Raw genomic sequence first — 13116 nt, forward strand, 5'->3', positions numbered from 1 at the left:
CAATTCCATGGAACTTTCGGCTGCCCTACGTTTTCCCTCCAGTGTCACTTCTGCCCAGGGTACTACGGAAGTTCAAGCAAGGAGGAGGAATACTACTTCCAGTCGCTCCAGCGTTGCCCAGACTGCATTGTTTCTCAGACCTGCAGGGTCTATCGATAGAGCATCCTCTTCTATTTCCTCAACGCCCGGACCTCCTCGTTCAAGGCCCTTGTGTCTACCCGGACTGGGTCAGACTGGCTTTGACGGTGTGGCTCTTGAAGCTTCACTTCTGAGGGCCAAAGGATTCTCCGAGGCAGTTATCCAAACTGTACTAAAGGCCCGCAAACCGGCTTCTGCACGGATTTATTATAGGGTTTGGAATTCTTACTTCACCTGGTGTGCTGCTAAGAATTACTATGCTTCCAAGTTTAGTACTTCCAGACTTCTGGCTTTTTTGCAACAAGGCCTGTATTTAGGACTTCGCCTGGCCTCCCTCAAGGTTTACATATCTGCCTTGTCGGTGTGGTTTCAGAGAAAAATTGCGTCTATACCTGACGTTCATACATTCACTCAGGGTGTCTTACGGATTCAGCCTACCTATGTCCTTCCTGTGGCTCCATGGGATCTGTCTGTTGTCCAGAATGCCCTGCAAGAGTCTCCATTTGAACCTCTTGAATCAGTGGACCTTAAATGGCTCACAACCAAGGTCCTGTTTCTGCTGGCCTCTGCTAGATGGGTGTCAGACTTAGGCGCTTTGTCCTGTCCCCCCTTTATTTTTGATATTTCATCGTGATCGAGCAGTTCTTAGAACTCGCCCTGGTTATTTACCTATGGTGATGTCCTCTTTTCACCTTAACCAAGAGATTGTGGTTCCAGCCTTCATATCTTCTGAATTGTCCTCCAAAGAGCGGTCTTTGGATGTGGTACGGGCTCTCCGTATATATGTGGAGAGGACTGCCTCTATCAGGAGGTCAGATACCCTCTTTGTACTGTTTGGTTTCCACAAACGTGGCTGGCCTGTGAATAAGCAAACTTTGGCCAGGTGGATTAGAATGGTGATTGCTGCTATTAAAGCCCATTCTACTCGGTCTGTTGGACCCTCTTTGGCGGCCTGTCGTGGCGCGTTCGCAGAACAATTGTGCAAGGGGCTATGTGGTCCTCAGTGAACACGTTTATTAGGTTCTATGCCTTTAATACTTCCACCTCCCAGGATGCTTCCGTTGGACGCCGGGTTCTCATACCCGCGAAGGTGCGTCCCCTCCCTCGAGGAACTACTTTAGGACATCCCGATGTATTCCCTGTGGAACACAGTGTACCACGCTGCAGAAAATGAGATTTATGGTAGGCTTACCATGGTTCAATCTCTTTCTGCGAGGTACACTGGGTTCCACAGGGCGCCCACCCTGACGCACTTGGCTTCTTTGGATTTGTATGGCAAAAGCCGTTAGTCCCTTTTCCTGTCGTGAGAACGTGTTTCTATGTGACTAACATTTGCCTTCTCTTTTACCTGCTTTTGCATTGGACTGGTTAACAAATCTGAGCTCACAGTGCCTGGAGGCAGGGTTATAGAGGAGGCCTTGCAATGCATCCTGGGACAGTCTAAAGCTTTAGCCTGTTGGTGCCTCTGGATCACGATCCATCTCTACACCCCAATGTATTTCCTGTGGAACCCAGTGTACCTAGCAGAAAGAGCTTTAACCATTATTATTATTAACAGTTTCTTATATAGCACAGCATATTCCGTTGCGTTTTACAATTAGAACTACAGTAATAAAACAAAATTGGGTAAAAACAGACAGAGGTAGGAAGGCCCTGCTCGCAAGCTTACAATCTATAGGACCATGGTCCATAGTAGAGTAACCATGGTAAGTCTACCATAAATCTCCTTTTTTTTTTTTTTTTTTTTTTTAAGTATTGCATATTGTAAGTTTTGCAAAAAATTAATTTCCTGTGGAAACCTGATGCTCTCCCCTTCAGTGACCTTTTAGAGCATTGTAAAAAATATGTGAAATACAATGTCTTCGGGGGCTCCAGGTACTCTGAACCCCCCCTGCGTGCACCACTGGTGAGGTGCCAGGGGAGTACAACATCATGGGACACAGAGGGATGAATAGACTAGTGAGCTGACTGCATGATGGTAAGGGTAATTATGTATAATGCCACCAAGAGATCTCGTTAAGTTTGTTTGAAAAAGGGGGAGAAGTTCTCTTCTCTCCTTTTATATAAATTACGGTTGGTAGTAGACTCCATAATATACTATGGGGGCTAGACGTTTTTCTGTGACAGCTGAAGAGTCACAGAAGTCAGTGATTTCACCAGACTTTAAGCTGCACTTAGATATGGAGAAAACGTCAATTTCGCAATCCCCAGCTAATATGCTGGAGAAATGGGATTATTGAATTTACTGGATAGACCGTGAATTCTTAAGACTATTTGTCCATATTTGCTGCCTCCACTGTGTGTAGGAGACAGGCAGGCTTTAGTAGACTGAAGGATCTGCTGTTAGCAGCCAGAAATGATCTATAGACTTCAAACAAGTAAAGGAAGTTGCCATCACAACTAAAATAAATATATGAATTCTGTTTTTATAATAGCTTTGCTGGTGTCTAATATTCAGTAACAGAGTTAATGGCTTTGTTGGGTGTAAGATCTCTTAGCAGTGTGCATGAATATTACTTTGTCAATGAAAATGTTATGACAATGACATTGGTCAGTCTATGGCTCCAGTAACGGCTAAAGAATAGGCCGCTGTTAAATGATGACTTCTCTTTCAGTGTTGTGGAAAAAGAGGAGCAGATCAGAGCTCTGGAACGGAGACTTGAGGCTGAGCTTGTGAAGGTGACCGGTAACATTGAGGAACACAAAGTAAGGGACAAAATATTCCTCCTTTCTATGCTGTATTCCCATGAGTTATCATTCAGTCTTCTCCTGTACATAGGCGACCGGTACACTCTAATGTCTGTGCAAACTATTGTTTCCATTTTCTATGTCAGACGTGGGTTAATAAAATGAAACCTGTAATATAGCATTCTCTCTCTTCGTACTGCAAGCCTTAAACATGGCGCAATGCCGAAATTATGAAGAGTATGACGTAATGGAGTTTATATATATATATATATATATTATATATATATATATATATATATGAGTGCAGAGCATTTACCTGGTGGAAAGAGTGGGGGGTGTGGTATAAGGGATGATGGTACAAAGAGGGCGTACGGCAATGGTCTTGTGTCATCTCTAAAGGCCAATATACACGGGAGAGATGTGTGCTGAGCGAACCGCTCAGCACAGCGCGATGTGTGCTGAGCGTGCGGGGGGAGGGGGCGCTCATTTCACCCAGCGGGTGAAATGAGCCATGTGCTAGATTGGCCTGCATGCAGGCCAATCTAGCACCAGCGACAGCGATGCGCGGGGCTGCACATCGCTATCGCTGAGGGGGGTACACACGAGTGATCTGTGCTTAAAATCTAAGCAATCTAGTCAGATTGCTTAGCTTTTAAGCATGGATCTCTCCATGAGTACCCCCCTTAAGTATTTGGCTTAATTTTCAGTTTCTGGTTCATTGAGGACATCAGGAGTTATTGATGTGTTTCTACTTATAAGGCTTGCTTTCGGCAATACAGTTTAGGCACCTTGCCTCTATTATAACAAGTTAAACTGACAGATTATGTAATGAATAATACTGTGATATTGTGATATTTGTGTAGTGGGTACAGCGAGATGAGAATATCCACATCCCACACAGCGGGTATGGGTCAACCACTATTGGTCGCCAGGGTCATTAGGTCAACATGTACTAGGTCGACAGGTCAAAAAGTCAACATGTTTTTATTTTTTATTTTTGTTTGTGTCGTTTTCTTCGTAAAGTGACGGGGAACCCTAATTAGCGCACCGTGTCCCCTCGCATGGCTCGCTACGCTCGCCATGCTTCGGGCAAGGTTACCGTTCACAATTGTAGTCCACGTGGATCGTAAAGTATAAAAAAGTCCAAAAATTTAGAAGTGAACTACTCTTGTCGACCTTTTGACCTGTCGACCTAACGCATGTCGACCAATAGTGGTCAACCTAATGACCGTATCACAGCAACCCCAAAATGAGACATTTATTTGAAGCCACAGGCATTTTCCTACACTTGTTAGTGGATAAACTAGGCTGCTCCACCTTCCCTGTAGATTCCAGTGATATAATATGCTGGTTTGAAAATTAGAATCATTAGATTCAGCTGTAGACTTTCATTACCTATGTTGTCCATAACTCTTTGTGCAGCAAGTAATGAGGAATATAATAATTTTGGCCTTTAATGTATTTTTCTTTATGCTCACTCAACTGTTTCTGATTTTCTATTCATGCCCTTGTTATGAAGATGTTTAGGTCAATGTGATCTTGTGTTCCCTGCTTGGAGGGTTGTCCACTGCACTTTTGTGCTAAGGTTATGGCTTGCTTACTGGCTGCTGGTTGTAGAGCTTGGGCAGTACAGTTGCCTCTTGTAGGGCTTGGGCAGTGCGGTTGCCTCTTGTAGGGCTTGGGCAGTGCGGTTGCCTCTTGTAGGGCTTGGGCCCCGCGGTTGCCTCTTGTAGGGCTTGGGCCCCGCGGTTGCCTCTTGTAGGGCTTGGGCCCCGCGGTTGCCTCTTGTAGGGCTTGGGCCCCGCGGTTGCCTCTTGTAGGACTAATGCAGTACGGTTGTCGCTTGCTCTACTGGTTGCAGCTTATAAGTATTGTGCATTTGGGTAACATTTACTTCTCTTGTTTCCTGCCATTTTAAAGGTGTGTTGAGGAATCAGAGTGAAACCTGTCTATATGTTTCTAAAAATGTATATTTGATATTAATAAGGAACAGTAGTAGGCAAAGAGGAGCGTTGGCCATCATTTTTTTCAGATGGGTGTCTCAGTAAATTCTCCTGTTCAAGAATCTTAGAAGTAAAAGCTGGAGAACCCTGGATTCGTCTGATCGTCTAATTTGTTTCAGTCCCTACAGAATCTGAACAGTGAGTTACAGCTGCAGGTTCAGAAGTTCCAGGAACATTTTCTTGATCAGGTGAGGTTATTTTCCTGTTTTGATATTTCCTTGTGTTATTGGCGTATCTGTAACATTTGCTAACTGCTTTTTTTCTTTTTTTTTTCTTTCCCCTTTAGACAAATAAAGATATGCTTGGACAGATGGAGAAGAGGTAACTTGAAGGCATGCATGACTGTTCTATCCTATGTGCTAGCAAGGGTTGGCGTGTGATTATAAGCATATATGAAGGAGGGGTTCCCCATGTAAATCGTGTGCACAGCAGTAGTGTGTTGGATAAACTGGTCGTTGATTTTTATTCTCTAACCTCCGTGTACAAAATTGTTAATAATGTAAACCGTTTGTCTGCTTCTTTTTGGTGTTGCCCTAATGAAAGTTATGCTGATGTGGTTACATGTGATGGAAATGTTTGGTGTAAGGAAGGGCGTATTTTCCCTTTTGTAGCATGCAAGAGAAAGACGAAAAAATCAAAACGGTTGAGGAGTTGTTGGAGACCGGACTCATAGAAGTTGCAAACAAAGAAGAAGCATTGAGGGTAAGTTTCTTTCCTTAGCCCTACAGAGACTGCCTCTTGTCTCCGTTCACTAACCTGCACATCGGGTATCGCTGACTGCCAATAAACCAACTCTAAAATAGAGTATAAAACTGTATCTGGTGCTGTCTGCTATGAAACACATGTTTTGATAATTTGGAGTAGCATGTTGCAGTATATAGTAAGGATAATGTAAAGTCAATGTGGCAACAGTCATTAAGGGCTAAATTGCACAGATCCAGTCTTTTTTCGGGTTGGGCTGAATGCCGGGATCAGAAGAGTTACCGGTTGCAAGGGAACAGTGTTGCATGCTATTGCAGACGTTGCCCGATCAGGTATTCTGTTTTGTTAAGATTCAGTTGGCTTTTGACTAAAGGATGAGGCCCCACATGGTACAATATTGGACCAATCTGATTGACCATGGCTAGCTGATAATGTGAGGTCTGCTACCATTTTTATAAACGTAGAATAGCTAATGTAGCATTTCATCAGTAGACGCTTTTACATAAGTATGTTGCTGAACTGCGTTACATTTTAGAGGGATTGGGTTCTTTTTTTATTTGTAATTACATATTAAATGAAATAAAGCTACTTGGGGGATTCCTTTTGCAGCATAGAGTTCTGCAAACTTCTTGTGCGGATTTCTTATGCTTACATGAGCTCAACGTAAAGTGATGTCTTTTCTAGACACTAAGGGATGAAAATGCGACTTTGAGAATGGATGTGCAGAATCTTAAGGCCCATCACAAAGACCAGGTAATGTGTGGCTTATAATGCCTCAGAAGTTGTATTTTCTTAAATGTGCCTAGCATATGTGAATGTCATATGTACAGTTGTATGTTATTTCAATGTTCAAGCAGGGAGCAAACTCAGGGTTTGTTTTTTACTACTTTGCTTTCTAGATTTCTCTTTGTCATGGTTTTGGTCCTTTCTAGACCTAGCAATAAGTCCGTTGACCTAATACCATCACCCTAATGATGTTGCACATATACCAAACTACTGCATTATTACAATTATTACAAACTACTGCATTGTGAGATGAGCATCAACCACAATAAACTTGATTGGGGTAGAAAAATAAAAGAATGGTAGCTGTTCTGAATTGTGAGTACTGAAACCAGACCTTCATAGAAACTAGGCAAATTCCTATTAAAAAATTTGTATACAATCATCACTTAATATTTACATTTAACAAACAGAGGAGAATATCTAAAATGTGCTTACAGTTCTTTTAAGTATAAACTTCTTAACATTACCCAATTTCGTGGCTCTCCCAGTACCGTAAACTTGAACTCTTTGTTCAGATTACATAATCTCAAGGTGGGAGCTACCATACAAGTGTTACTGTGCATTGCCCCAGCACTGCTAGATGGTGTGGTAACCAGTAGAGGAGCCAGAGGGGACAGACCAATGTTCTGAGATGTGCTGCACATTGCAGATTATTACAGTAAGATATGAGATAAAATGAGTGAAGTGTGCTATTGTGACTATTCCAGAAGCACATTGCACAGGATCTCCACCATCATTATGTTCTAGAACTACCATCTTTTTGTGTCAGAAATGTTCTTCCTATGAAAAATAATTCAAATACTGTATTAAGCAAAGCAGAACCCTTAAAGGAAGTTGGCTCCTGTTTATAATCTAACCCTATCTGACCACCTGCAGAACACAAATGTGTTTATGGAATCTAAAGCTTCACCTGTACTTGAGTGAGTGTGTGTATATATATATATCTATCATGAAAAAGTATGTGAACCCTTTGGAATTTCCTGGATTTGGTCATAAAATGTGTTCTGATCTTCATCTAAGTCACAACAATAGACAAACACAGTCTGCTGAAACTAAAACCACACAAACAATTGTGTTCTCATGTTTTTATTGAACACACCATGTAAACATTCGCAGTGCATGGTGGAGAAAGTATGTGAACCCCTAGGCTAATGACTTCTCCAAGAGCTAATTTGAGTCAGGAGTCAGCCGACCTGGAGTCCAATCAATGAGACGAGATTGGAGGTGTTGGTTAAAGCTGCTCCGCCCTATAAAAAACAGACCAGTTTTGAGTTTGCAATTCTCAAGCAGCATTGCCTGATGTGAACTATGCCTCGCAGAAAAGAGCTCTCAGCAGACCTACGATTAAGAATTGTTGACTTGCATAAAGCTGGAAAGGGTTACAAAAGTATCTCTAAAAGCCGTGATGTTAATCAGTCCTCGGTAAGACAGATTGTCTATAATTGGAGAAAGTTCAGCACTGTTGTTACTCTCCCTAAGAGTGGGTGTCCTGTAAAGATGACTGCAACAGCATACCGCAGAATGCTCAATGAGGTGAAGAAGAATCCTAGAGTGTCAGCTAAAGACTTACAGAAATCTCTGGCACCTGCTAACATCTCTGTTGACGAATCTACCATACATAAAACACTGAACAAGAATGGAGTTCATGGGAGGATACCACGGAGGAAGCTACTGCTGTCCAAAAAAAACCATTGCTACACGATTGAATGTTTGAAAAAGACCATCCTGAATGTTCCACAGCGCTACTGGCAAAATATTCTGTGGACAGATGAAACCAAAGTTGAGTTGTTTGGAAGGGACACACAACACTATGTGTGGAGAAAAAAAGGCTCAGCACACCAACATCAAAACCTCATCCCAACTGTGAAGTATGGTGGAGGGGGCATCATGGTTTGGGGCTGCTTTGCTGCCTCAGGGCCTGGACAGATTGCTATCATCGACGGAAAAATGAATTCCAAAGTTTATCAAGACATTTTGCAGGAGAACTTAAGGCCATCTGTCCATCAATTGAAGCTCAACAGAAGATGGGTGATGCAACAGGACAACGACCCAAAGCACAGAAATAGATCAACAACAGAATGGCTTCAACAGAAGAAAATACGCCTTCTTGGGTGGTCCAGTCAGAGTCCTGACCTCAACCCGATTGAGATGCTGTGGCATGACCTCAAGAGAGCGATTCACACCAGACAATCCAAGAATATTGCTGAACTGAAACAGTTTTGTAAAGAGGAATGGTCAAAATTCCCCTTGACCGTTGTGCAGGTCTGATATGCAACTATAGGAAACGTTTGGTTGAGGTTATTGCTGCCAAAGGAGGGTCAACCAGTTATTAAATCCAAGGGTTCACATACTTTGTCCACTCTGCACTGTGAATGTTTATATGGTGTGTTCAATAAAAACATGAGAACATATTATTGTTTGTGTGTTATTAGTTTCAGCATAGTGTTTGTCTATTGTGACTTAGATGAAGATCAGAACACATTTTATGACCAATTTATGCACAAATCCAGGAAATTCCAAAAGGTTCACATACTTTTTCTTGCAACCGTGTGTGTATGAGTATGTGTATATGTATATGTGTGTGTGTGTGTGTGTGTGTGTATATATATATATTTATATATACGCAGTGGGGATTGAAAGTTTGGGCACCCCAGGCAAAAATTCATTTTAATGTGCAAAAAGAAGCCAAGCAAAGATGGAAAAATCTCCAAAAGGCATCAAATTACAGATTAGACATTCTTATAACATGTCAAAAAAAGTTTGATTTTATTTCCATCATTAACACTTTCAAAAGAACAGAAAACAAAAAATGGCGTCTGCAAAAGTTTGGGCACCCTGCAGAGTTAATACCTTGTACTGCCCCCTTTGGCAAGTATCACAGCTTGTAAACGCTTTTTGTAGCCAGCCAAGAGTCTTTCAATTCTTGTTTGAGGTATCTTCGCCCATTCTTCCTTACAAAAGTCTGCCAGTTCTTTGAGATTCCTGGGCTGTCTGTGACGCACTGCTCTTTTAAGGTCTATCCATAGATTTTCAATTATGTTGAGGTCAGGAGATTGTGAAGGCCATGGCAAAACCTTCAGTTTACGCCTCTTGATGTAAACCACCGTGGATTTTGAGGGGTGTTTAGGATCATTATCCATTTGTAGAAGCCAGCCTCTCTTTAACTTCAGCTTTTTCACAGATGGCATCAAGTTAGCATCCAAAATTTGCTGGAATCTTATTGAATCCATTTTTCCTTCTACTCGTGAAATGTTCCCTGTGCCACTGGCTGCAATACAACCCCAAAGCATGATTGATCCACCCCCATGCTTAACAGTTGGACAGAGGTTCTTTTCATTAAATTCTGTGCCCTTCCTTCTCCAAGTGTACCTTTGCTCATTACGGCCAAAAAGTTCTATTTTAACCTCATCGGTCCACAGAACTTTATTCCAAAATGCATCAGGCTTGTGTATATGTTCATTTGCAAACTTCAAACGCTGATTTTTGTGGTGAGGACGTAGAAGAGGTTTTCTTCTGATGACTCTTCCATGAAGACCATATTTGTACAAGTATCTCTTTATAGTGGAATAGTGTACCACAACTCCAGTGTCTGCCAGATCTTCCTGGAGGGATCGTGCAGTCAAACGTGGATTTTGACTTGCTTTTCTCACAATCATGCGAGCTGTTCTGTCTGATATTTTTCTTGGTCTTCCAGATCTTGCTTTAACTTTCACTGTTCCTGATGATTGCCATTTCTTAATTACATTCCGAACAGAGGATATGGGCATCTGATAACGCTTTGTTTTCTTCTTATAGCCTTCTCCTGCTTTGTGAGCGTCAACTATTCTCAGTTTCAGTGTTATACACAACTGCTTAGAGCAGGCATTCCCAACCACGGTCCTCAAGGCACACCAACAGTGCAGATTTTAGTGATATCCAGGCTGCAGCACAGATGGTTAAATCAAAACAGCTCAGCTACTAATTAAGTCACCTGTGCTGAAGGCTGGATATCACTAAAACCTGCACTGTTGGTGTGCCTTGAGGACCGCGGTTGGGAATGCCTGGCTTAGAGGAACCCATGGTGCTGATTGTTGGAGCAAGGTCAGATGAGTCTGGGCTTTTAAAACCTTTGAGATTGGCATCACCTGGTCTTTCCAGATGATTGAGAACAATCCATGACACTGCCAGGTCTCAGCTGTCCAAAGGGGGCAGTACAAGGTATTAACTCTGCAGGGTGCCCAAACTTTTGCAGACGCCATTTTTGTTTTCTGTTCTTTTGATAGTGTGATGGAAATAAAATCAAACTTTTTTTGACATGTTATAAGAATGTCTAATATGTAATTTGATGCCTTTTGGAGATTTTTCCATCTTTCCTTGGCTTCTTTTTGCACATTAAAATGAATTTTTCCTGGGGTGCCCAAACTTTCGATCCCCACTGCATATAATATGAGTGTGTGGATCTGGATCCAGAGGCACCAACAGGTAAAGCATTAGCTGTCCCTGGATGCATATAGGGGCCTCCTCTATAAACCCACCTCCAGGCACTGCAAGCTCAGTTTTGAGTTGGCACTTGCAGCAGCAGGTCACTGAACAGGGGGGGGCTGTGCTGAGCAGCCCTGAAAGCTTTTCATCTTTGAGAGAAATGTTACTTTTCTACTGGGCTGGCAGCACTGTAAGTCAGTGCTGCAGCACCATCACCTCCTAAGTGGCGCCACACACACCCGCTGGCTTTGTTCCCGATTACCCGTGGCGAAGACGTCCCGACTTGGGCACGGTCGCAGACAGCTCTCCTGGATCGCGTGGCTGCTACGGGGAGGAGGTTAGAGGGTCTCCTAGGCGGGACCTACCATTAAATCGCGATCCGTCCGCGGTCAGAGGAGGCAGACCGTGGTGCTGGCATGGACACGGTCACTGGGCAGGCACCCCACTAGACCATCAGGGTATTTGGAGCACAGGTCAGGTTTACCAACACCTGTTTGATAAGGCTCCATAGTACCAGGGGTGGAAGACTAGCATAGGGGAGGTGGCACTTGACCTGTAGGCCCTCCCCTGAAGATTTTCCACCCTGGAGCTGCCTCATTCCCTCACAGAAACTCTGGGCGCCATCTTACAGCAGAGCAGCAGCAGGTCTCCGCTATTGCTGGGTAAGGTCTCCCATGTAAAGCCGCCTGTGTACAGCACTGTGTCTTTCCGTTCACTTGAGTATCCTACATGTCTTAGAGACAGCGTTAGTTGAGAAAAGGTGTACATTGCAGAGTATATTGTACGAGTATTCTGCTATACCCTCCGGTCTTGGGACCGCGCTGTGATAAATACATATATATATATATATATATACTAGTCCAGTGCAGCATTATTGTGATATAATTTCTACATTGCTTGTGACCGTGTGCCTATTCTGCTATGTGGTTTCACTTTCAGTATTTCCCAGCTGTAACTCCCTATATTCTATACCCTGGGCTAGGTGCGTTTGGGTCAAGCAATATAGTTGTACACAGAGTTTATCTATATCCCTATATAAGTATATTACTTCTGTGTTACAGTCACGTCATACCCGGTCTCTTTATTTCACAGGTTATTCTTTGTCTAGCTATATAATCATACTGTGTGAGTCCCAGTGATCACGCTGAGTCAAAAAAAAAAGTGGGTCCCGGGGACCCCTCACATTTAAAAATTGGGGTCCTACCTGTCCTTTTCTGGGTCCCATCGGAATTAAGGTTTTTATTAATCTTATTAATTATTCAAATCTAAAAACACAGACTTGATTTGGACACTACAAAGTGTTGAAAGGGGAAGGAGGTGGGTGACAATGCTGCTGGGCTGTGTAGCATACATGACACTGCACCAAAGCTGTAACTAGACATTATGGTGCCCTAAGACAGAAAGTGAATTGGTGCTCGCCTTCCTACATGCCAGAGGATGGCAAATTTAGGGGCGTGGCCACATAATAGTGGCAATTCAAATTGCACCACACAGTAGTGCAGCTTATACACATTGCACCAGGTAGAACCTCCTATACACACTGCGCCAGGTAGAGCATGTTATACATATTGCGCCACATAGAGCACGATCTACACTTTGCGCCAGGTAGAGCACTTATACACATTGCGCCAGGCAGAGCACATTATACACATTGCACCAGGTAGAGCGCCGAGACACATTGCACCAGGTAGAGCGCCAAGACACATTGCCGTAATCACTGTGACTGCCTGTCGTCCGCGCTCCCCCCCAGACCTCCAGTCAGCCCCCCCCCAGACAGCAAGCCCATCCACCACCACACACACAGCATCTTGCAGCCCGGGAACACATTCCACTGGGGGGAAAGATGGGACACTGGGCTGGGGGCACATGGCAGATGCGGAGCGGTACTCACCGTTGCGGAGGAGGGCGCTGTGCCGAGTGAGCGGGGCCAGTCTCTTGGTGCTGGCGCGCAGATTCATGTGCAGGGTCAGCGTGTAGCGGGAAGGAGGTGGAGCTGTGCCGGGGCCAGTCTGCCAGCGCTGCAGCACAGATTCATGTTCTGGCGGCGAAGCCCAGGTCAGCGTGCAGGAAGGAGGATTCAAATCGTAGGCTGCGATTGGCTGGAGACTACAGGAGGTGATTGGCTGAGGAAACAGCCAGTCACCTCCTGTGTGCTGCTGACTAGCTAGTACGATCCAACACAGATCCAGATGAGCACGCCCTGTGGGACCCGCTCATCTTCTAAACGTGAGTCCCAGGTAGCCGTTTCTGGGTAAAATACGTGCCATAGCGCGTTTTTGCGATCACTGAGTCCAATTGTTTACATTGTACAATGTCTAACAAAAAGGGCAGCAAATCT

General features: G+C 43.8%; 1 protein-coding gene across 13 annotated transcripts in view; it reads left to right on the forward strand.

Moving 5' to 3' along the window:
* Positions 1-13116, forward strand: part of KTN1 (kinectin 1) — a 277158-nt gene that overhangs the window by 141990 nt on the left and 122052 nt on the right. For all 13 annotated transcript variants that reach the window (XM_063947961.1, XM_063947966.1, XM_063947958.1 and 10 more), the window contains exons 20-24: positions 2754-2844; positions 4949-5017; positions 5116-5150; positions 5441-5531; positions 6216-6284. In XM_063947961.1, coding sequence (XP_063804031.1) covers positions 2754-2844; positions 4949-5017; positions 5116-5150; positions 5441-5531; positions 6216-6284 — 355 coding nt within the window. The remainder of the gene's footprint in view (positions 1-2753; positions 2845-4948; positions 5018-5115; positions 5151-5440; positions 5532-6215; positions 6285-13116) is intronic.

The sequence above is a fragment of the Pseudophryne corroboree genome, chromosome 12 (assembly GCF_028390025.1).
Source record: "Pseudophryne corroboree isolate aPseCor3 chromosome 12, aPseCor3.hap2, whole genome shotgun sequence".
Taxonomy (NCBI): Eukaryota; Metazoa; Chordata; class Amphibia; order Anura; family Myobatrachidae; genus Pseudophryne; species Pseudophryne corroboree.